Source organism: Aspergillus stella-maris (genome assembly GCF_047715825.1).
Source record: "Aspergillus stella-maris strain CBS 113639 unplaced genomic scaffold BDV14scaffold_20, whole genome shotgun sequence".
Taxonomy (NCBI): domain Eukaryota; kingdom Fungi; phylum Ascomycota; class Eurotiomycetes; order Eurotiales; family Aspergillaceae; genus Aspergillus; species Aspergillus stella-maris.
The window spans coordinates 171,907-195,167 of NW_027396814.1; the positions used below are offsets into that span (position 1 = coordinate 171,907).

Genomic DNA, 23,261 nt, shown 5'->3' on the forward strand with positions numbered 1-23,261 from the left:
TTGTAAGGCAGATGTAGAGTACCTTGTGGTTAAGTCATCTGAAGCACGTGGTCATGGCCTTAAGTCTGGCTTCCCCAACCGCTCCCCGGCCTTCTCGCCCACGCTTCGCTTCGGTCGGAACAGCGCATTCTTTGATTTCTGAATTCGAATTAATTATATCATCAAGATACCTCAGATGATAAGTTCACTCCACGATGGGAGCCCACAAGCGCTCAAGGCAATCAGCAGACTCGACCAGTCATACTGCATGGGGACCAGCAGACCAACAGCCCCACGGCGATCACCCCGCACCTTATCTGACCGCTACCCCATTAGCCCCAGCTGCTGTCAGCCCATATACGTACGGGTTAGATGCTACCTAGCTGTCATTAGAACCCGACTGAACAACAAGCATGGCGGCGCAGTTGACTTCACATCCTCCTCTAGGGAAGACAACCTGTCTTGAAGGCGAGAAGGTACGTCACTATATTGTACTCCCTAGCATGAGCGCTAATTGCTAAACAAAAAGATCGAATTCACTGTTTTGCTGGAGTCTGAGGGTGAAGGAGAGTGGGAAGTCCAAATTTGGCACAATATCGAAGGCCCAGAGTGGTCGGCTCTTCCACTCCAGAAAGGCCCTTCTACTGCTGTGCCCTCTTTAAGCGTTGGTCAAGACGCGGTCACTCGCCAAGTGTTTGAAGGGGAGGTTTCTCGGCCGCGGCCGGGTACTGCACAATTTACGATCCGATATCGAGACTCTGAGTCAACAGAATGGCAATGGCCCAACAGAGAGCAACATCTGAGTGACGGGGAGTTAGTTTTCATGCCACCCAGTCTCTCCGAGTCTCTCGCTGCGACCTCCGCAGACGGCTTCAAACGTTATTTCCAGAATCTGTCACCTGATGTTGAGATAGAGATTAGGAAAAGTGAGGCCCCTGGGGCGGCATTGTGGAACTTGTCCGGGCTTGTAGAACCGGCCCAAGATGGTCACTCAGGCGCCTTGGGCACTGCTCTTGGAGTACCATCTTCGGTATCCAGATTCTTTGCCTTGGCTCGTACATCTGTATCCTGGCTCGGGCCACGGCAAGGTGGCACAAAGCTTGACCTATCGGAAGATGCAATCCTGTGCTCATTTCTCCGAACTGACGGGGTACATGTGGTGTTACTTGGGGTCGCTGTCGACGATCTTGTAACAGTCCTGCAATCCGGCCCCGAGGGCGAGGTAGTGATCAAGTCGCAGAATGATAATCCGACACAATCAAGGTTCCAGGTTCTGGCTGCGGCGGCCAACGGATTTGAGATTGCTATGAGCGCTCTGATTTATGAAGCACGGAAGCTCGTGAGGCCGTACCACATGTCAGCCAAAGACGACCTCAAGGCAGAATGGCTGTCGAATTGGTACGACGGACTGACATTTTGTACGTGGAACGGGATAGGGCAAGACTTAACTGAAGAGAAGCTTCTTTCTGCTCTTGATGAGTTGAAACAGCAGGGCATCAACATCAAGGGTCTAATCATTGACGATAATTGGCAGTCTCTGGATAATGAAGGAAGAGATTCATGGCACCGTGGCTGGAAGCAGTTTGAGGCAAACCCTGCGGCATTCCCACAGGGACTCGCAACGGCAATATCCACTATTCAAGAGCAGCACCCGAACATCGAGCACATCGCTGTCTGGCATGCACTTCTAGGATATTGGGGAGGTATATCTGCAGAGGGAGAACTAGCCTCTCGATACAAAACCAGAGACGTTCGACTCAACAGTACGACTAGGCCCTCTATTCTCGCAATCGACTCGTCCGATATACAGCGCTTCTACAACGACTTCTATGGATTCCTCTCCTCAGCAGGAATAACTGGTGTCAAGGCCGATGCTCAATCATTTTTAGACTTACTCAGCGATCCAGAAGACAGGAAAAGTCTTACGACAGCCTACCAAGACGCCTGGTCAATAGCTTCACTCCGCCATTTCGGCCCGAAAGTCATATCTTGCATGTCCCAGTTTCCTCAAACAATCTTTCATTCGCAATTACCAACTAACAAACCCACCATCGTCGCCCGCAACTCGGATGACTTCTTTCCTGACATCGAGGACTCTCACGCTTGGCACGTCTTCTGCAACGCGCATAATGCTCTCTTATCTCGATACCTAAACGTTCTTCCCGACTGGGACATGTTCCAAACAAGTCATTCATATGCGGCCTTCCATGCCGCGGCGCGCTGTGTCTCTGGAGGCCCAATTTGCATTACCGATACAACGGGGCAACATAACCTTTCTCTCATCAAACAGATCACAGCGCCCACTATTCAAGACTCGACGATAATCCTTAGACCCGCCATCATCGGGCGCACTCTCGACATGTACCAACATATCAATGAAGGCCACATCCTCCGCATCGGAACGTACCATGGACGCGCTGGTACCGGAAGTGGGATCGTGGGCCTTTTCAACGTCTCTGAAACCATTAAATCCGCCATGGTGGCTTTGTCTAGTTTTCCCGGTATATACGCTTCTACTAGCCCAGACGAACCCGAGAAGTCGTACATTGTGCGCGCACATACGACGGGCAAAATTGCAGACAATTTGACCGCATGCTCAATCATCGCTACCAAGTTGGATAAACGGCAGTTTGAAATCCTAACAGCCTATCCAGCTCACGCCTTTAAACTAAAGAACTTCGACACCCCAGTCAATGTCGCGGTCATCGGGCTTCTGGGCAAAATGACCGGTGCTGCAGCGCTCGCTAGTTCAAATGTCTACATTGAAACCAGTGGTCGTCTCCGGGTTGATGTCGCTCTAAAGGCACTCGGTATTCTAGGTATATATTTTTCAACATTGCCGCAGTGGGATATCGATGAGCATTTCATGGTGTTGATATCGGGCAAACCGGTTCCCAGAAAGACAGTCTGGAAGGAGGATGGGAAGATCCTTGCGCTCGATGTTGAGGAGGCGTGGAGAGCTATGGAATTGGAGAGCGGGTGGAGTAGTGAGGTTAATGTTTCTGTTTTGCTATAGCTTGGACTGGTATAGAGCTTTTCTAGTTTCCATGTTTATGCACAAGACCATGTGCAGTCGCTCCAATGCCTTCCATACCTATCTACGGCATATTGGCAGGGGCCAGAGCCCTAAGCTCCGTCGTTGTTCTGTCCCTATCTGTCTCTGCAAAGGGTATAGTTATGACCTGCTACTCCGTATTATTATATGATTCATGTAGAAGACTCTTTCTTAGACATGAGTGGGGAGATAAGACAGTATTACTGAACAGTGAAAAAAGAGGTTAGTGGCTGTAACGGGGTATTCTTTATTTCGTAGGTGACAGTCCTTGAAAATGCTATCTGGTCACTTCCATTGATTACCAATAGGCAACGTCAACGTAAAGCAACCTAACAGATGTGACTGATTTGTTCAAGTCAGGTAGGGTATCAGGGTATCTCATTAACCTCAAATCAAAACAGCCCTCCAACCCCGTCTCGGAACAAACCCCTCAACACCCTCATCACGAAGAACATCACCCCCCAACCGTCCCGTAAGCACACTCCTCTCAATTTCCGGACCACGCACATAAAACGGGTCGAACCCTGTCCTCTCGCCCGTCCGTTGATCAACGCCCCGCACCCATGTTTTTCTTCCCCTCGATTTAACCTTGAAGGTATGAGTGGACTCGGCGTCACTCTCAGGGACGAACCCGCTCCCGACGCGGTCAAGGACAATGAACCATCGTCGTTGATGGACGGAGCCAATGTCATTGTTTGAGCCGGGGTATGCGTTGTTCAGGCGGATGAGGAAGTCTGTGTTCTCAGTGGCGCTAGGAATAGCGTCGGGCTCGGCGTCAGAGTGTTCATGGCCATGGTCGGGATCGGTTCCGCCTGGTGTGTAACCCTTGCGTTTTCTTGACCCTGGAGACGCCTCGGTTTCGACCTCCGATTCGGAGGGCTCGGTGCTACTCGGTGCTGTCTTGGGTATGGTCCGTCGCCGCTTCTTCTTTATTGGTTTCTGTAGGAGTGAGGTGGCTGTTGGCGCCGAGCGGTGATCGGATTTGTCGCGGTGGAGGAAGATGGTGTAGTTCTTTGGCAGACGGATTCCGTGGAGGCGGAGGTGGATTTTTCCCTGTGATGAACAAAACAAGACGGTTAGGTATGGTCTTCCAGGATGGGGTACATATGATGCAGAGGAAGGTACATTCTGGAAAGCCCGACGCAGTTTCTCACTGTCTGAGATTTCCGACCGCGCGATGCCCGGGGTATAATCGGGTTCATCCGTCAAATTATCGGCATCGGTATCAGTCTCGGTATCTGTATCTTGGGTTGCTCGCGACCCATTCGAAGACTCCGACTTGTCAGGTAGAACTTCATACTCCCCCGTATCCCAAATAATCATGCTCCCCGTATACGGACTGCCCGTTTCAATGAGGTGGTTCTACAGCCAGATATCAAATCGATTAGCTCGCTTCCCACTATTTTTGAAACAATTGGAACCCAACCAACACTACTAACCCAAAGACAGTGGACCCTCGTCTCAGTAGCATTGCGGTTCAACCGCCGACTATTCGCATCCCCAGGCATCCCATACATACAACTCCAACTCAACGAGCTGGTCTCCGAAAACTGCAGGCGCAGGTCATAGTGCGGACCAGCAACGGGATGATCATGCTGGTGGATGACAAAATGGCGGCCTGAGCTGTGGGCATTGCGCGTGTAAAGCGACTCCCAGGCGTCTATGGGTAATAGTGTAGGTGATTGGGTGCTACTGCTGTTGGCGTAAACGTGGTTGCGGAGATGTGCGGAGATGGTCTGGAGATGGTTTCCGTCGGTCACAGATTGTTTCCCCGCCTCTAGAGCGGAGAGGGAGGGTAGAGGGGGAAGCGAAGACGGGGTGCGGGTTGACTGTGGGGGCGGGGAAATAGGCTTTTTGAGGGAGAGGAGGCGGCTGGTTGCTTCATTGCTCATGATCCTGCGCAGACAACAAGAGAGACAACAGAGAGTGAGGGGAGAACACTGAGAGAGAGATCTCGTGATGACCTTCCGGGCGCAGAGCCACCGACGTCATCATCCTCGGCCTCACCGCCCGCTAACAAGCCCTAACTGTCTGGATTCACTCGATGCGACCTTGCAAATGGCACCGTGGTGAATGCCATGGCCAGAGTGGATTTCCTCGCGTCTGCTGCGGTATTGCTGTGGCGAATGGCTACAGGTTGCGGTCGGGCAAAGCCGAAGGATGGGCCCCAAGGAACTGGTGCAGTCAATCGCGATAAGATGCGCTCCCCTGGCCTTTGATCTTGCGGCATTTGATAAGCAGCTGGGACTGATAGCATACTGAGGCCGGTTTCGCCTACTGCAAAGCGTTAGAGAGAGTGTGATAAAGATAAGACTGGGGCTGACTGCGTTGAGGATACACGCGTCCAGGGCTCTGGTTCCCTCGCCAAGTCCCCTGGCAATCTTGTCCGGATCCGTCGCTTGTTTTTCTTCTTTTTTTCTCGAGCGATAGGAAAACTGGAAAACTGGGAGGCTAATCTGCGGAAACTTACGATTGAATCGGGTTCGTGCCATGCCACTGCAATTAATCGTTGAACTGCATTCACCACGCTAACGCCACCTCGTCCCAATGGCCAGTGCCCAGTCTCGCCTGCAGCAAAGTAACTCTGTACAGTAAAATACCAGTCTAAGCCACACCCTGGCCAGTGAGAACCACAGTTGCCATTCCTTCGACAGCCTCTGATTTGCCTTTCCACTGTGCCCCAGTCCCCAAACAATGCCGGTGTCCCCCGCTACTCCCCGCTAACCCCCCCCTAGACCCCCCTAGTCCCCCATGCGGCAAGGCCAAGGCCCATCGCGTGCTGACTGGGGCTATAACGCCGCTGCTAACTTCACTAAGATAGGTGAAATCTATGGATGAGATCCTGGCTGTCCTATCCCAGCGCCGCTCTCAGCGTCAGAGCGGGATAAAATTTCGAGGGCAAAAGAGTGTAACCTGTGAATGCCAGCTAGCCCGTACTTAAACCTGCCAGTCCCGCCATTTCTTGACCTTTTCTGATTTTGTTTCGTTCCTTCCTTTCACTGTTGCCTCTCTTCCATCTACCGTACTCTGATCGATCACGATTGATTCCTCCAATTGATCTGGTCATCATGAGTGCCAAGTTCGACACCGAAAAGCAAAGCCCCGACTATGGCGCCGACATCCAAACCGCGCCCGTCATGGGCACAGCATCGGGTCTGCATCGCCGTCTCAACAATCGCCAGATCCAATTAATCGCCATCGGAGGCTCAATTGGAACGGCCGTCTTCGTGTCCATCGGCGCCGGTCTCGCAAAGGGCGGGCCCGGGTCCCTCTTCATCGCGTACTCGATCTACTGCTGTTTCCTCGCAATGTGCAGCAACTGTCTCACGGAAATGTCAACGTACATGCCTGTGAATGGAGGCTTCATTCGTCTCGCTGGTAAATGGGTCGATGATGCGTGGGGGTTTACAGCGGGCTGGAACTTCTTCCTCTACGAGGCGATTCTGATTCCGTTTGAGATCACGGCCATTTCGCTGGTCTTGACTTATTGGCGTGATGATATTCCTCCTGCGGCGATTTGCGGTGCTTGTGTTTTTCTTTATGGGTATGTTCATTCTCCAATTTCTCCAACTCTTTATCTCTTTAATATACAAGGGCTCCACTGATAAGCGTTCTCGCAACAATCTAGACTCCTCAACATCCTCGCCGTCAAAGCCTACGGTGAAGCCGAGTTCTGGCTCTCCGGTGGAAAAGTCATTCTCATTCTCATGCTGTTCGCGTTTACATTTATCACCATGGTCGGCGGGAACCCGCAAGGCGATGCCTACGGGTTCAGATACTGGAACAACCCAGGCGCATTCGCGACGTACTTATCCGACGGGACATTAGGGCGCTTCGAGGGCTTCCTTGCCTGCATCTGGTCCGCTTCTTTCGCGTGCGTAGGACCCGAGTATATCTCCATGGTTGCTGCTGAAGCGAAGCATCCGCGCCGCTACATCAAGGCAGCCTTTAAAACTGTCTACGCGCGCTTCATCGTCTTCTTCATCGGGTCCGCCCTCTGCTGCGGAATTGTCGTCGCGTACAACGACCCCGTCTTATACGAAGCTCATCTGGGCGATGGAAGCGGATCAGGAACAGCAAGCGCCTCTCCCTACGTGATCGCAATGACGAACCTAGCCGTCGACGGCCTCCCGCACCTCGTCAACGCCCTCCTTATAACATCCATCTTCAGCGCAGGAAACACATACACATACACCGCGACGCGCATCCTACACACCCTCGCACTAGAAGGCCGCGCCCCTCATTTCCTCAGAAAATGCACGAAATCGGGAGTACCGATCTACTGCTTCGTCGTCGTAATGGCCTTCCCGTTCCTCTCCTTCCTGCAGGTCTCGAATTCCTCAAATACAGTGCTTACCTGGATGACGAACCTCATCACCGCAGCGGGGATAATCAACTACGTTATCATCACAGTAACGTACATCTTCTTCTACCGCGCTTGCAAAGCCCAAGGTTTCGACCGAAACACTCTGCCTTATACGGGGTGGTTCCAGCCTTATTGCGGGTACTTGGGGTTCGCGTGGATGTTTACAGTCGTGTGCTGCTATGGGTATGAGAGCTTTAAGCCGTGGAGTGTTGAGACTTTTTTCACGAATTATACCATGGTCTTGCTGGCGCCGATCCTCTTCACGGGATGGAAATTGATCAAGCGCACGAAATTCGTTAAGCCGATGGAGGCAGATCTTATTTGGGAAGCACCTGAGATTACGGCGTACGAGGAGGAATTGGCGCTCGTTGAGCCGCCGATGGGCTTCTGGGAGGAGATGATGGGGCCGCTTTATAGGGTAAATTGGCCGTGGAAGAAGTGGATGAGGAGGTAGAGGTCTTTTTACCTCGAACTCGAAGGCCTTGTTCACTCTCATGCCATAGCATAGATGCTCATCCTCTATTTAGGCTGTTCCTATAGTCCTACGCTGGGTCCCATATAACTATATCCTATTATATTATATAAACCCCTACACGATAGCCTAGCCTACCCTAGCCTACCCAGGGCATCCTTATCTCGAACCTATGTACGGCCTTTTGAAATCTTCTAGATTCAGCTTCCCTTTTTTTTTTTTTTTTTTTTTTTTTTTTTTTTTTAATTCCTTCTACGATGAACCTGAACCTTGTAGCATTCAACGCATACCCAGTTCACTCAAGTGGCACTGTTCTAGGGAGCCACCCGTATGAGTGACGTGCCTGGTGGCGAGACGACCCATTAAGGCCGATAGTGGCCATGTCGTCCATACTGCCAAATAGGGAGATTTCTTGTCTTATGACACATCTGTTACTGGAAACCCAGCTCTTATACTTGGACACGATACCGTAATTCTACACCTATTATGCTTAAGTCACGTGTCCTATATAGGTGCGGCAAGCGACACAATGAGCACGCATTGGAAGCAGCGGATACAAAATCACGGGTAAGCGAGAGCGGAATACGAAGAAGGATTGAATTCGTCCAGTGTCGGACGTTAGCCTTTTATTTTCTTTTTCTAACTCCATTGCCATCAGACGCAGCCCCCTAGCTATATATCAATTTTCCTTAACCCAAGGCACCTCCTCAGGAGCATACTTATGCGCCCTAAACACCGCATTACTCGCATAATCAAAGCCTATCTTCTCCATTTCCTCCAAATCACTCTCATCCATAACACCCCTATAATCATTCAACTGCGGCACCACAAATTCCCAGACCACCCCCCTCCCCTCTTTATCAACCTCGAAGATCCTTCCCGTTGCGGCCTCAGCAACAAGGACATTCCCGTTCTTCAACAACTGCGCAGACCCCATGAACGGCGTAAAAAAGCCCAATCCACCCGTTGTGCGATCTTTATATTCCCAAAGTATCTGCATCGTGGCTTTCGAGACGATAATGGCCCTTGAGAACGGGACAGCCAGACCAGGTCTGAAGACGCCGTTATCAAAGATGAGCATGTCGCCTGTTTCGCTGTTGATTTCTTGGGCGCAGTGTTGTTGGTTCACGATGGGTGCAGTTAAATGCCAGAGGACTGCGCCTGTTTTCCGAGATATCACGAATACGGAGGATGTATTCCTGCTTGAGGCGATGATATTGCCATTGTGGTCGAGGGAGACGCTGTTGATTAGAGGCCAGTGTTCGCGCGGATAGGACTCGTGCTGGGGGAAGAGGCATGGGTCGAGATGGTCGATTGCGCGCCAGGACCAGAGGAGTTTGGCGCCGGTTTTACCTTCTCCCTCAAAGTCTGAGGAGGACGAGTCGGTGCTGACCGACCATGGTTCAACGAGCTTGATTATGTCCGCGTACATTGTTCCACCTGGTGCTTCGCTGCCGGGGATACCGCCGCGGACGCGGGACGCTTCCTCGGTCGTGAGTGGTTCGAGAGTCGTGTAGAGTAGTGTTCCATCGTCAAGGTGGTTCTGGTCGTGGTGCGCGCGGGGGTCTGTATACTTGCGCACTATGTTGCCTTGGTGGTCGACCTGCATCATTAACCCTCCGCAGTATTTCTTCCACATGGGGAAGAGAGAGGGTGAGTCCGGCGCGACGCCATTGTACGCGAGATTGCCATCAGGGAGGATACGAGCGTGACGACCAGCGCGGGGGGGGAGTTTCCAGCGATGGACTTCCTCTCCTGTTGTTGAGATCAGATGCGCGGTATTCGAAGTAAGCGGTGCGTAGAGGACGTAGCCTGGTGCGACGCGCTTCTCGTCGAGGGCGCGGAGACCAAGGCCTCGACGGCGGAAGGTGTGCTGTTCCATGGATATTGCGCGATCGGAGATTGATCAATGACAGTTGAGATAGATAGTAAAGTGAAGAGGATGCAGGATTCCAAGCAATTTATCCTTGCGATCTGAGGAGGTGCGCGGGGGCGCCCGTGGTGTGGTGTTTGCCCTAGGACCGGCATGCCGCGGCATACCGCGGTAAGATAAGCACGCAATTGTTATCGCGAGAAACGACATGGATGATAGAGGAGCGGGTTGCCCCGATATAAGAAGCAAATATATAAGACAGGGGATACGTATATAGGACGGGATGCCTCCCATGTGTTGGCGGGGTTGCTGAATTCGTGCGACCAAACACCCCAAGCAAACATGGGATACGATGGCAGAAGTTCAGTTGATAAAGAGTCCCGCGGGGCCTCTGCGTTTGAACCCGACGATCAACCTCAAGCTGGGTCTTGGATTCAGTCGAAACTCAAGGTCGAGTTGAAAGGCATTGAGCGAGTCACTGATGAGGAGCGCCAGCACAACACCACCAAGTTTTGGCATGCTTGCACCTTTTGGTAGGTACCTTTGGGCCACATGGTCGGACCATGGACGAGTGCTAAGTTAAACAGGATGAGTGCAAACATGGCAGTTGCCACACTCAACATTGGTTCATTAGGCGGTGCCCTTGGTCTACCATTCTGGGATTGCTTCGCGGTAATTCTGGTGATCAACGTCATTAGCAACTTGCTCCCAGCATGGACCGCAGCCTTCGGCCTGACAGGGTTGCGAATGACCACTTTTTCGTATGTTCCTGGACCATTCTGACGAGTCAAGGCTAACATATGCAGTCGATACTCGTTCGGCTACTGGGGAAACATTCTAGTCGTTGTTTTCTCCATGGTCGCAACAACCGGCTGGAACGCCATCAACAGCATATCCGGCGCAGTCGTCCTGAACGCGCTCTCCGACGGACGGTGCCCGACATGGGCGGGGGTGATTATTATATGCACAGTTGTGTGGATAATATGTGCTCTCGGAATCAGCTGGATCCATCGTCTAGACGTCTTCGCGTGGATTCCACCGCTTATTGTTTGGTGCGTCGCAGCCGGCACAGGAGCCTCGCATTTATCAGGAGAAGATCAAACCACAACAACTGGAGCAAATAGAGCAGCACCAGTTCTGACTTTCATGGCGAGTATCTTCTCGTTCGCAGTGTCTTGGGTCAATTGCGCGGCAGATTATAATGTGCGGATGCCCGTTGACACGCCGCGGTGGAAGATATTTAGTGCAACATACGTCGGTATCTTTGTGCCTACTGTGCTGGTGCAGACCCTGGGTGCAGCGTTGTATTCCGGGACCCTCAACAATCCGGACTGGGAGCAGGCATATGGAGAGTTTGGTGTGGGCGGCTTGCTGAAGATGGCTTTGGAACCAGCCGGCGGGTTTGGAAAATTCCTCATGGTTCTTGCAGCATTGAGCGCGATTCCAGTATGCCTGCCCCCAAACCGCTTTCCCGGATATTGCTAACAGTGACAGAACAACATCCCCAACAACTACTCCTTCGCCCTGCACGCCCAGAACTTTGGTCCATGGGCGCTTCGCATCCCCCGCATCATGCTCGTAACACTCGGGTTCATAGCAGCGATCATCATTGGCTGCTGCGCGGCGGAATACTTCGACGACACGCTGCAGACACTGCTTAGCGTCATTGGATACTGGACAGTTATCCACATCACGCTGGTAGTCGAAGAACATTTCATGTTTCGCGGCGGGTGGAAGGGGTACGACCTTGATGCCTGGAATGACCCGCTATACCTACCCTTCGGATGGGCCGCTATAGGAGCGTTCGGTTGTGGGTTTGCCGGTGCTGCACTGGGAATGAAAGTGGCGTGGTATGTTGGGCCGATTGCTTCACTGATTGGTAGCTCTGGGGCAAATATTGGACACGAGCTGACGTTTGCCTTTTCTGCTATTGCCTTTCCGGTATTTCGGATCATGGAGAAGAGGGTTACTGGCTGTTGAGCTCTTGATCGGAGCAGTTCATGACGTTTGAAGATCGTATAATATCGTGTTAATGCCCGTTCAGATATTCTGTGCCATGCCTGCACGGTCTAATAAAGTCTGGGCTCCATTTCCCGTTTCTAATATAGCATAGACCCTGAAAATGGGGAAAGGAACGGGTACCTGCCGTATGAGCAAACTATGGAGTTCACATAGCGATCGTACAAACGCCTCGATTGAAAGTCTATCGAATCATGCCTTAGAAAATTAATCGAACTTTTGATGGAGAAGCTTCACTGGGCAAGTAGTCTGCCAAGCTGCCAATATCCCGATCATAGGTGTAAATGAGTCTTTGTCGGTGGCCATCCATACGTCGACGCGGGGGGTAAAGTAGTACAGCATCGACGGCAACGCAACGGCCCGTAATAAACATAGCTCGAGCTGGCCTCCGCAGAGAAATAGTCGTATGATCGGCGGGTGTAACGGTGGCTGCCATTGCTGGCCGGAAGCAAGCAGGTTTATAGTAAAGTAGCCGAACTATGGCGCTGCTGAATGGACCCGCATAACGGGCGAACTCGAAGAAAACGGACATATATATGTGACTAGTGCTTTTTGTATCCCATGGATTTGCGTGTCTGACAGTGCGTCTCTTTTTATATTTCGAGTCATTGACATTGTTACAATCATGCCTGCCGATCCCGATAAAACCATCATCTCACTGCAGGTAACGGTGTACCTACGAGAGAAAGATCTGGACACCTTCTTTGCAGCACTGGGTTCCGTATTCAATCAAATCGCTAGCGAGCCGTATTGCACGCTTTTTGAAGTGTACCAGTCGCAGGAGGACAAGGGACAGATTCTGATGCTGAAGAATTGGTCCGCCAGTAGAGAGTGGCTTGTCGACGTATGCATTGAACTAGCCTTTTCGAGAGACCAGCGTGTCTGCAGGAGACTGAAATGGTGCTGTCTAGGTCGGCATGAGACGACCATATCTCGACGAGTACCATGCCATTGTTGAGCCTCTATTCATCCGACCAAAGGACATCAAGATCTTGGATCGATTGGGCGGCAAATGGAGTATCGTGAAGACGAACAATGGGCAGATTTGGAAGGGAGATGGTGACGGTGACGACAATGGAGATGGAGATAACGACAAGGTCAAGGGGACCAAGATTGTGCTCTAAAAGTCCATGTATTGCAATCAAAGATGTTTTCAAAAAGGTGCTGTTGTCGCTTTCTCAGTCTCTGCCTCTTCAAGGGTGAGATATAATTGATTTTCCGGTAGACCACTTCTGGAAGTCACAGGGTGTTGGATGATAAAGTGTAATCGATACTGACAGGGACAGCCCAAGTATAACCCGGGTGGCAAAAGGGGTAGAGCTCGCACGGTTCAATATTATGTTTGTTTTGAGATGACATCTTTACGAGATTGTGAGGTACCCCCGTTGGGAGAGACATGAAATCCGATCAATTCATATCGTCCGGGGCCGGATAATCTTGAGGGAAGAAGGCGAAGTTCGGCATCAAGTCCCAACTTCCATTCGGTGTAGCTCCAACACCAAGAAAATCAGGAAAATAATATCTCGTAAAATGCTCATTGTTTAGTTCGCCCCGAGGATCAGACTTAGGCGCTGATTCATCGATGTGAGGGCACGTTCTCTTCTGAACCTGAGAGATAATCGTCCCGAACGTATGTGAGGCGTGGCAAGGAAGGCCTATGGAATGTAGCCAGTCCACCAGATCTTTGATCAACGCGTCCAGTTCGTTAACATTTGGCGCCATGCTAGATTGATTTTCAACGTCAGTCATCCGGCAGATAGTGATGGCTGCGAACGTAATCATATGGTAGATGTGATCGCTCAGATGTCGTGTTCGCTCGTCCACAGTGTTCATAGCCAACTTGATAATGGCAGTGGCGTGAGTAATCATTTCGGATATAATGGACTCTTGAGCCCTGGCTGACTTCGACTTCAGAGAGCGGTCATAGAGTAGTAAATGCGAGAAATGGAAGCCCATGATGAGAAACTGGGATCTTTGTTGGTCTGTTCTGATTAGCTTTGTAAAAGCCAGATGTGAAAGGCCTACCCAAAACAAATTGCCAGTCCTTCCTCCACCTCTGCAGGGTCTCTAAAGACTGCGCTATGTCTATCACCACTGTCAGGAGTCCATAAGTGGCGCGGTAGAGGTGTATCTCGGCGACCATTCGCAACTCGTAGTTGGTGGCACGATCTGAGTCAACGATGGCACGGCATCGTGCGATATGCCAATCCTGAAGCATCGATCTACGACTTGTACCCACACAGTAATGAAGATGTACAAGACAAATATGATTCCACAGCAGCCACCGATCAAGAGTGTTTCTATCAGCTTTTGACTGTGTTGTTGATGGATTGGTCACAGCGCTGAACAGTGAACTGGACTGACAATGCTGAAGCGCGAAGCCACTTAATAACCAACTATCAATACCGAGGGGCACCTGTCCGACCGTGGTCGACCACATGCAGAGAACAAGAATTGCCTGGAAGAATTCGATCGGTTGAGGTGAGACGAGAAGGGCATTCTGGACGAGGGAGCGCGCACTGTCGAAAAGCTTGGGAGCGAGGCCCGCAGCTATGTCTTGTGAGGTATGGCGGACAGCTATTAAACAGCAAGCACAGAGGAGTAGAGGGGATTTTCTCACTCTGTGTAGGAGGGTGTCGAGGCTCTCTTCAGGGTCGAACAGAACCCAACGGCCGTAATTTTCCGAGAATCTGAGCTTGTCAGCATTACTGTGCGGCCATATCGTGCAGAGCATACAGACATCGATATAAGCTCCCGGGAAAGCTCAGGAGTGACAATACTGTCGACGGAAATTGGTTTCGATGTACTGGTAGCTTCAATTCCAGTATCAGCAGCCAAGTCCTTGATGACCATGACCGGTGCCAAAGATGAATCCCCATTTTGTATCAGATTCTCCGGGTCTGCAACTGTCCGCAGATCAACAGATTGAAATATCGAATGGAGTCCATCAGAGAGCTGCGCAGGATCCTCGCCAAGTCGGTGGAGAAGACGAGTAACCGTCTTTTCTAGACGTTCTAGACTATACTGCTGTTAACATCGGCTCAAATATGATACGCAGGACACGAACCGGGCATTAGTGCTCGAGTCCGAGGAATTGGGTTGTTCATCGGCAACATTCTGTGACAATGAGCATCTTTGACGAAGCCTCTCGCATCGCAGACAGGAGGTCCCTGGAAGACCAGACTCGTAACACCTCGTCTTCTGTTTCCTGCAGGAGGTGCAGGCTTTCGAGGCGCGACCTCTGTCGGGGGGCATGTTCGGGTCGATCACAATCTCATCAAAGGTTCAACACTTCAGAAATCAAAAGTTACAGAGTACATCATTTGACTTGATGAGCAATGAATGAAAAATTTCCTGAAGAAGGAAGTGTAAGAGAAAGAGAAGAGGAAGAGAAGGAAATGACGAGCTCGCAATGATATGGGAAATGGCACTAGGCCTAATCAGGTTAGAGCACAACAACCATATCTATAGTACCTATACCTATACACCTACTGTATTCCATTCTATGCTAGAAATAGCTTCCGTCAGAGACAGATGATCATTGAGGTTCTCCAACATAAGAATGGATGAGCCGGGCGATGTGTGGCAGGGTGGTTTAGTCCCGTTATATCCAGGCGGGAGGCTGTAAAAGGTAGAGCACAGTACTATTGTGTCCTCACATTGGTAGTATTTGTCTACAAAAACTGTTTATATGTGATGCTTATGTTTGCTAAAGGGCGAGTGGTCTGACTCAACTCTGTATTTCAGCTAAGAAAATACTTCGTGACGTAGTTTGTGTTGGCTACCTTTATCACACGAACAGAAGCCGCACCATATTTGAATAAACCACGTATTCTCCAGAAGATCGTTATTCAGGCACCGGCAAAACCATAAGCCAATTCTCCTTCTCTCTCTCATCCGCACTGGCAAGCACCAACTTCACAAACGTCGACAGATAAGGCCCTTTCCCCGGGACAACATTAGTCCTTGGGTCCGTCCACATAAAAGACATGAGCTCTGAATGCGATTGGAAGACACTCGCCTCTTCATACCCGGTGATTCGGGAAGCAAAAAGTTGGGATCTGGAAGGGCGAAGCGTGTTACATCTCTCGACGTCAAGTTATACCATTCGGGTCCCTCGAGTAGGCGGAGTAAGTTCTCCTGGGTGCCGAAGTACGCCGTCCAAGGACCATCGGGGACAGTCGAGCGCTCCTCAAGAGCAGGGTTATTCCTATTGAAGAGCTCCGCTAGGCCCATCTTGCGCCACCAATTTTGGAATGGCATTCTTCGGTGTGGAGGATGAGAGGAGCTCGATTCCGAGCTCTGGTTCTGGTCGTTTTCTCCCGCGGTAGCTTCATCGCATTCAGGAACCCTAATAATGTACGCAACCCAATGGCGAGGAACAAGCATATGCCCAGGTCCAAATTGGCCATCCAAAATCTGAATAGGGTATGCCGATGTTTCACCGGCGACAATATCAACCTTGGCGACAATATCAACCTTGGCAACAACAGAAAGGAGCCCATCGGAGGGAATAAGGTCGAGGATCAAAAGTCCTTCAAATCGGGTAGTGTTCCAGATAGATACCAGTCCCTAGCATCAGATATAATCTTTCTCCGAAGCGATTGGGACCTGTCCCATATTTGGCCAGCCAAGTATATTCCCTCTGTACTAAAGTTACACGGCAGGGTACTCCAGTGCTCGCCGCCATAGTAAAGCCAGATCACGACGAAGCGAATCCGGGCTGCCTCGGGAAAAGCAGGGAGTAAACTGGGGCATATTATGGACATTCGCAGTCGAAGATGAGTCAGTTGAGGGAGGATTTTTTGGATGCTTGAGCATAGCTGACAGCACTGGTTGAGTGGACCATTACAGGTCGCATCATCTACTGGTATTGCCAGCTGCAGGATCCTGACTGTTGGAGGGAGGGCACCCAGAACAGCGGATAGTGAAGTTTGCCTGAGAGTCACAGGTCCAGGGTGAGGGTATGACTCATAGCTAGGCCCTGTGGCCATGAAGAAAGATGCTAAGGAAGTCATCGTCTCAAGTACAGCCTTGAGTGGGGTCTCAAACGCTGTGACTTGGGCCGCCTGTGCATAATGTCATTGTAATGAGGGAACATGAACCGTCAATGTATTTGTAAATTGGTAGATGGGGAGTCGAATCCCAACCTGGTTCCAGTGGGCCGGTAGAGGAGTTGATGTATGGCGAAAAGATCGACTGAGACGTGCCTATAAAGGAGTGGAATGCCAATCCGGTAAAGATAGCGCGAGGCGAGGAGCCAAGAGAGTGCACATCCCGTGCTTTCTGTTATAAAGTATTTGAAAATATGCGACACTATTTCAGGCGGCAAGTCAAGAAGGACTGGCATGATGCGATTACTGCTTGATGAGTGGAGGGAGAAAAAATATGCGGAGTGACCAGCTGTCAGGGGTAATCAGCCCCCAACGAGACCGGGGCTTGTCTTCGTATTATTGTTTCGCTGTTTACTGTGCACTCATGAATTCCTTCCGGACTACATAAAAAGTGAATATTACTTGCTAAATTTTACTGGAGAAACGGTGAGATTGTTGCATCCTGTGAGGCGACGCGAAATATATTTTGGCCGTAGTCTACAAAGCCCTGGACATAGCCTCATTTTAGGGTGCCTGGACAAGTGCCCCGTAGCCCACCTGGAGGTGTACGATAAACAAACAACCTACAGTAAGTTTGGTAGTACTTTGTTCACGCCGAGCAAGAATTTACCTTTCAGAATTCCCCTAACATGGATGCGGTATTATCTGACCAGTGAGATAGCCCACGCTAAAACCCTACCTTTCCAGGCTTATCAAGACGACGGCTATCTCAACATGGGGAAAAATTACCAAAGTAAGTTAGTCTACTAGGTACCTACGCAATACCCAGCAGGGACAGCTGATTGGACTGTAATCAAGGATGTCAGTTGGGCTCCTCCAATATGTCTATACCAGACTTGGGCCTAGGAAGGTACTTGTAGCTTAACCTTCCCAATGTTCGAGTCTATCGTCAAGCAACTTTGTCACTCACACAATCTCCCTCTGGGTATTCTTCGATATCTCCTAGCCCTTCCATCTTGGACATTATTGGACCTGCAGCTGATGACTTTCATTGTCGGATTCTTCTGTTTACTCTTGAAGGCTATCCGGTGAGGTACACAAGGCATACCTGACACCCTTTACTCCATCGTCGCCTGTTTACAGCTCAAACACCCGAGCCTTCTCGCCGTCGATACCAATACAAACCGGACTGTCTCGCTCTGCCTTGACCATGTCTTCTCATGTCAGCAGCAAGCCCCCGATTGATACATCGGACAACGAGTCACCAGATGTACTTATGGGTTCTTCCAGACCAATAACCGCTGGAACGACACACCGAAATCTCAAACCTCGCCACATTCAATTGATAGGCATTGGGGGTACAATCGGAACTGTCCTATATGTAAGTTGCGTATAAGTGAGGTGTACATTCCAGCTCTCTTCTCTCCCTTGGTCATCGATTGCTTATGCTCGCCTTTTGTGGCCCTTTATTGACAGGTTCAAATTGGTCAAGGACTTTTACACGGTGGCCCGGGTAGTCTATTCATTGCTTTCAGCATATGGTGTACTTTCGTTCTCGCGGTAACACTCTCAGTAGCTGAAATGGTCACATACCTGCCCATCCCGTCGCCGTTCATACGCTTCGCTGGCCGTTTTGTCGACGATGCCTTCGGGTTTGCAGCAGGCTGGAACTTCTTCATCTTTGAGGCTGCACTTGTGCCCTTCGAAGTTGTTGCTTGCAACCTTATCATCCAGTTCTGGAGCGATGCGGTTCCAGTCGGGGCAATAATTGCCATTGTCCTAGTCCTATACGCAATTCTCAACCTCCAAGCTGTTCAGTGGTACGGGGAATCCGAGTTCTGGGCAGCGTTAGGCAAGTTCCTGCTGATCGTGGGCCTGATCATCTTTACATTCATTGTTATGCTGGGAGGTAACCCCAAAGGTGACCGCTTTGGCTTTCGCTACTGGAACGACCCTGGAGCCTTTGCTGAGCTTTACTATCCCGGTAACCTGGGCAAGTTCCTGGGCTTCCTTCAATGTCTTATACAAGCATCCTTCACAATCGCCGGACCAGACTACGTTTCCATGAGTGCAGGCGAGGCCGTAAACCCCCGCGTTACAATGCCACGAGCTTTCAACAGTGTCTTTTACCGTCTTACAATTTTCTTCGTCCTTGGTTCGCTATGCGTTGGCATCCTTGTGCCGTACAACGATGAGGAGCTCACCGCCGCCCTTGAAAACAGCGAGACAGGAGCAGCAGGCTCGCCTTACGTTGTCGCCATGAATCGACTCGGAATCAAAGTCCTCCCTCATATTGTCAACGCAACAGTCCTAACCGCTGCCTTCTCCGCCGGAAATTCCTACGTATACTGCGCGTCACGCTCGCTCTACGGTCTAGCGCTGGAGGGTAAGGCCCCGAAGTTCTTCGCCATCTGTACAAAGAAGGGCGTTCCCATCTTTTGTGTCGCACTTGTGCTTCTCATTGCGCTGGTCTCCTTTCTACAACTATCATCCAGCACTGCCGTCGTGCTTAATTGGCTCGTCTCGCTAGTCACAGCATCCCAACTGATCAACTTTAGCGTCATGTGCGTAACCTACCTTTGCTTCTACCGCGCTCTACAAGCACAGGGAATCAGTCGCGATAGCCTCCCGTACAAGGGAATTCTGCAGCCGTACGCGGCGTGGTATGGCCTGGTCGGTACATTTATCATGACCTTCGTCGGTGGGTACACTGTCTTCCTCCCGCTGTATGGCTTCTGGCAGGTTTCTGATTTCCTATTTTCGTGAGTTGTGTTTCGCCAGTGAAATTGTCTTTTAGGAAGATATTAACCGTGTTGCAGGTATGCTATGATCGGGATCTGTCCGGTTTTGTACGTTGGATGGAAACTCATCCATAAGACAAAGATTAGAAAACCTGCCGAGATAGATCTGAGGCAGGACCTAGATGAGATTGAGGAGTATGAGCGGAACTATGTTCCCCAGCCGGCTTCGTAAGTCTGACCCTGGCCTGAAATCCAGACGAGGCGTTATAATACTGACGTTTCTGCGTGTCCTCTTACAGAAGCCGATTTGAGATGATATTAGATAAGATCTTCGGTTAAAGTGGGTGCCGGCTTCTTAACGGCATGGCGGGAGACTGTGATGTAAGGAGTTCTGGGTGCTGATGCACGTATATGTAGCCTATGGTAGTGCCGACATATGCGTACCGAACGTGATGGATTTTGTGGTTGTGATTTTCTTATGGCCTCATTGATGATCATACTTGTTGAGGATGCCTTTTGCGCATCAACTGCAGTCTCTGCCAGAGGCACTCATATCACTATCCCTGCGTATGACCGTTTAGTTTAACATGATAACGTCGGCTAGGAATACATTTAAGATACTATATGCGAGCGAAAGAGAGAGAGAGGGAGAATGGCGTTGAATAAACCGATACAAACCGATCTGAATTGCAACATGCTAGGCCTTGGCCACTATCTACCATGTTCGCGACTATGGTCTTACTTTTCCAATGTCAAATCGTACTTGGAACGATAGGAATGCGGCACCCCTGTCTGTTGTGCCCCGCGACCACCATATCAGATGTTTACCAATCCAGTTTCCCACCAGCACCACATTCTACGGCCTGGCATATTGCGTACCTATACGTCAATATATGATTAGTTTATGTCAAGGCGTAGCAGTCGGTACACTTACGTCGTTCAGCCTCAGACGAGCCACTTCCTTGCGTCTGTACCGCAGCCGGATTGATCTCTTTCCCCTCCGCTGTCTTCAGTTCGAGGTGCACATCTACTTGCTCAACATTTAGGTGTTAACCAACTACAAATTGTTAACTAGCATCTCAAGTGTCCAACGCAACGAGAGTCGAAAGTGTTATCTCACAAGTTGGGCCAGTACCCTGCGATCCCCTTCAGGTCACGGTTCGATAGACCCTCTCAAACTCCTGGACTTTCAATCGCAGTTGCTCGCCACATGCCTGCTTGATCTCTTCATTGAGCGCGCCTTGTTGTCTCTTGACTGAATATGCTTCGCAGTGCAATGTCGTCTTAGAAGCAAAATCAGGCGAGAAGGTGACGAGGAACCAGAATGGAGAGCTGCGCTTGTTGTAAACGTATGTTGTTAGGCTGCAACGTAGCTGACCCACGTGGTTGATCTCTAGCGAGGGCGTTGAGGCCTCGCTGGAAACAATTCCTGTCTCGATGAGGAACGAGTTTTTGTGGATGTCGTGGTTATCATTGTGTGCCACTGTTGCATGCTTATTAGTTACCTTGACGGTGCGGTGTAAGGGGAATGAATTTCCACCCATAACCTTCAGTTAAACCTCCCTTTAACCTCCCAGCTACACAAATACTGTGAAAACTGATAAATCATAACCGGCCTCCCAATCTTCACAGCCGTAGGCACCTCGCCAACTCTCGCCTCATCCCTCCCATCAAAATTAACATGCAAGAACCCCTTCTCATCGACCTTCGTTCGAATCCCAAACAGTCCATTCTCCTTCTTCTTAAAACTGGGAGTGTTATCAAAATGCGGAGCCTTCGCCAACCGCCCTATAGTATTATAGCTTCAGCCATGATATCCGCATTCAAGAATAGTCGAGGACCCCTCCGCCTTTTTGTTTACCGGGTAAGCGCGGTGCCAACAGACATTATGAAATGCGCGGACTACACCAGCTTTACCTACTATTAAGAAGATGCGGAAGCCGGCGACTTCGGTGGAGAAGTAGTCGCCTGCTTTGGTGAAACGGCCGCGGTTGGTTACACGTATCCAGGACTGGACAAACGAGTGTTAGAACAAGGGTGAGAATGTCTCGATGTATTGGTAAAAGGGTCTGTCTTGCCTGGCTGAAGATAGATCTCTTCTCCGTCTGGAATCGCGTTTCGTCTGTCCACCAACCTGGTGGGAGTTTCTGCGTGGCTTGCGCTTCGAAGTAATTTTTGTTGACGGATGGCTGACCTTTCAGGTTTGCTGTATAACGCCAAAGATTGAAGGATATAGACGCCACAAGGGCGGGTAGCAAGGCATAGAAGAGAACAGGGAGATTATCGAAATAGGTTGGCATCTTGAATGGCAAGCTACGCGAAGTGCACAGCAAGGGAAAAAACTGATAGCCCCATGAAGCCAGCAGTGACACTGCTATTTACTCTTTGTCGCAATGTTAAGGGTAGAAGGTGGTATCATCAACCGATGCCGAAGTGGCACCTTTTTTGATGGTCTCGACCAGGCAATACCACACGCCCTTCCAGACGCTGCACCCGCGATTCTATCGCAATGCCTCTTTGAGTTACGATTCCCTACTATTCTATCTAGATAATCTTGGGTGTATGGTAGCTGTCCAATCAGGGCCTTTGAAATCGAGGATTCGTTTTTCCTAATCCATAGCCCTTACTCCAACTCTTGTATTTGGGCCCACCGGGGGTCTAAGCACGTACTCACTATTATTGGTCAGGGACTGCGGTTGATTTCTACAAAAGGGGCTTGGAAATGGACAAGATAGCGGCTCAAAACACCTAGAGAGGAAACGCGGATTGAATGCGCCACGGGTAGGAGAGCGCGGTTTTCATATCGGAATTGCTCCACCATGGGTTCACGATAAGCTTCACTCCAGATGGCGAGTACTCTTGAGGCGAAAGGAATGCACAGGACTTACAACCTAATTGCCTAATCATCTCACAATTTCAACATGACGCCCTGCGACACCACCCTGCCTGCATCCTGGTACACGAAAAAAAGCCATTTATGACCCCAAGAGGCGAGGAATCTTTATGAAGGTATGTTTCGAGTCTTCAGAATTAGGTAACATGCATATTCTAAGTCTTCTATAAAAGAGCTGGACCTTGCTGGGTGCGGTTACCAATGGCCAGATGCCGGCCAAGAGGATTCTCACGACGAAATGGCGCAAATTGAGTATATCATTCGTCGATCATCGCCGGACTAGAAGACGACTAATGTCTTCCTGAAGAAAGATGTATGTTCGACCTTGTTATAAGTCCCGAAAGCTCTATTTTCCGTGTCACTGACTGTCTCGTCCCTGGACTAGGGCTCAGAAGTCCGCACCCACCTAACATCCAACGGCCTCCTGTTCGTGACCTTCTCCGAGGAAACTGCTTTATTCGATAAGTTCTTCCCCGGACTCACGGAGCTCATCACACCTTGCGACTTCACCGACATCCCCACCCGACGTCCACTGCGCTACCAGTGGAATACAACTGGAAGACGATGACCGACGGATACCAAGAGTGTCTACACTGGGCCTACGCACATCCCGAGTTATAAAGGAAGTATGCGTTGCAAACATACAACGTAATCAATCACCACAGCTACTCGAGACATATCACCAGCCCCGATGGGTCCGAGACCGAGAGTGCGAAAGATGGCGTCTTCATCTACCTGTTCTCCAATTCAACGCTTAGTGTTTACGGCGGCGCCTGGCTTGAAAGAGTTCTTTTGGTTCGCGCCGCATG

The 23,261-nt window shown here is 50.4% G+C and overlaps 10 protein-coding genes across 10 annotated transcripts; 5 read left to right on the top strand and 5 right to left on the bottom strand.

The window, feature by feature from the left end:
• Positions 1-326: 326 nt before the first annotated feature.
• On the top strand, positions 327-3,208 carry BDV14DRAFT_46925 (putative raffinose synthase protein Sip1). Its single transcript, XM_073776847.1, has 2 exons — positions 327-455; positions 509-3,208. Exons 1-2 carry the CDS (start codon positions 393-395, stop codon positions 2,993-2,995), a joined length of 2,550 nt encoding a protein of 849 aa, XP_073629259.1. The 5' UTR covers positions 327-392; the 3' UTR covers positions 2,996-3,208.
• On the bottom strand, positions 3,209-4,972 carry BDV14DRAFT_47023 (uncharacterized protein). Its single transcript, XM_073776849.1, has 3 exons — positions 4,465-4,972; positions 4,160-4,396; positions 3,209-4,087 (listed from the first exon to the last, which is right to left on the bottom strand). Exons 1-3 carry the CDS (start codon positions 4,924-4,926, stop codon positions 3,422-3,424), a joined length of 1,365 nt encoding a protein of 454 aa, XP_073629260.1. The 5' UTR covers positions 4,927-4,972; the 3' UTR covers positions 3,209-3,421.
• A 15-nt stretch (positions 4,973-4,987) lies between these two features.
• On the bottom strand, positions 4,988-5,766 carry BDV14DRAFT_171398 (uncharacterized protein). The gene has a single exon (XM_073768390.1). The coding sequence runs from the start codon at positions 5,524-5,526 to the stop codon at positions 5,038-5,040; it is 489 nt and encodes a 162-aa protein (XP_073629261.1). The 5' UTR covers positions 5,527-5,766; the 3' UTR covers positions 4,988-5,037.
• BDV14DRAFT_171399 (amino acid permease/ SLC12A domain-containing protein) lies at positions 5,733-8,082 on the top strand. Its single transcript, XM_073768391.1, has 2 exons — positions 5,733-6,578; positions 6,663-8,082. The coding sequence occupies exons 1-2, from the start codon at positions 6,103-6,105 to the stop codon at positions 7,852-7,854; spliced, it is 1,668 nt and encodes a 555-aa protein (XP_073629262.1). The 5' UTR covers positions 5,733-6,102; the 3' UTR covers positions 7,855-8,082.
• Positions 8,083-8,102: 20 nt separating this feature from the next.
• BDV14DRAFT_171401 (ASST-domain-containing protein) lies at positions 8,103-9,821 on the bottom strand. Its single transcript, XM_073768392.1, has 2 exons — positions 8,531-9,821; positions 8,103-8,439 (listed from the first exon to the last, which is right to left on the bottom strand). Exon 1 carries the CDS (start codon positions 9,752-9,754, stop codon positions 8,552-8,554), a length of 1,203 nt encoding a protein of 400 aa, XP_073629263.1. The 5' UTR covers positions 9,755-9,821; the 3' UTR covers positions 8,103-8,439; positions 8,531-8,551.
• A 266-nt stretch (positions 9,822-10,087) lies between these two features.
• Positions 10,088-12,009, top strand: BDV14DRAFT_208286 (purine-cytosine permease family protein; the record flags this gene model as incomplete). The annotated part of the gene is made up of 4 exons (XM_073775355.1): positions 10,088-10,278; positions 10,333-10,506; positions 10,552-11,191; positions 11,240-12,009. The coding sequence occupies 4 exons, from the start codon at positions 10,088-10,090 to the stop codon at positions 11,723-11,725; spliced, it is 1,491 nt and encodes a 496-aa protein (XP_073629264.1). The 3' UTR covers positions 11,726-12,009.
• Positions 12,010-12,389: 380 nt separating this feature from the next.
• Positions 12,390-12,888, top strand: BDV14DRAFT_199097 (putative quinol monooxygenase; the record flags this gene model as incomplete). Its single annotated transcript, XM_073773156.1, has 2 exons — positions 12,390-12,608; positions 12,676-12,888. The coding sequence occupies 2 exons, from the start codon at positions 12,390-12,392 to the stop codon at positions 12,886-12,888; spliced, it is 432 nt and encodes a 143-aa protein (XP_073629265.1).
• BDV14DRAFT_208290 (uncharacterized protein) lies at positions 12,885-15,118 on the bottom strand. Its single transcript, XM_073775356.1, has 4 exons — positions 14,832-15,118; positions 14,505-14,783; positions 13,790-14,454; positions 12,885-13,746 (listed from the first exon to the last, which is right to left on the bottom strand). Exons 1-4 carry the CDS (start codon positions 15,017-15,019, stop codon positions 13,172-13,174), a joined length of 1,707 nt encoding a protein of 568 aa, XP_073629266.1. The 5' UTR covers positions 15,020-15,118; the 3' UTR covers positions 12,885-13,171.
• Positions 15,119-18,028: 2,910 nt separating this feature from the next.
• BDV14DRAFT_189061 (amino acid permease/ SLC12A domain-containing protein) lies at positions 18,029-19,791 on the top strand (the record flags this gene model as incomplete). Its single annotated transcript, XM_073771149.1, has 3 exons — positions 18,029-18,199; positions 18,295-19,580; positions 19,638-19,791. 3 exons carry the CDS (start codon positions 18,029-18,031, stop codon positions 19,789-19,791), a joined length of 1,611 nt encoding a protein of 536 aa, XP_073629267.1.
• Positions 19,792-20,383: 592 nt separating this feature from the next.
• On the bottom strand, positions 20,384-21,859 carry BDV14DRAFT_189062 (uncharacterized protein; the record flags this gene model as incomplete). Its single annotated transcript, XM_073771150.1, has 6 exons — positions 20,384-20,415; positions 20,494-20,593; positions 20,729-21,064; positions 21,130-21,361; positions 21,401-21,530; positions 21,577-21,859. The coding sequence occupies 6 exons, from the start codon at positions 21,857-21,859 to the stop codon at positions 20,384-20,386; spliced, it is 1,113 nt and encodes a 370-aa protein (XP_073629268.1).
• Positions 21,860-23,261: the final 1,402 nt, after the last annotated feature.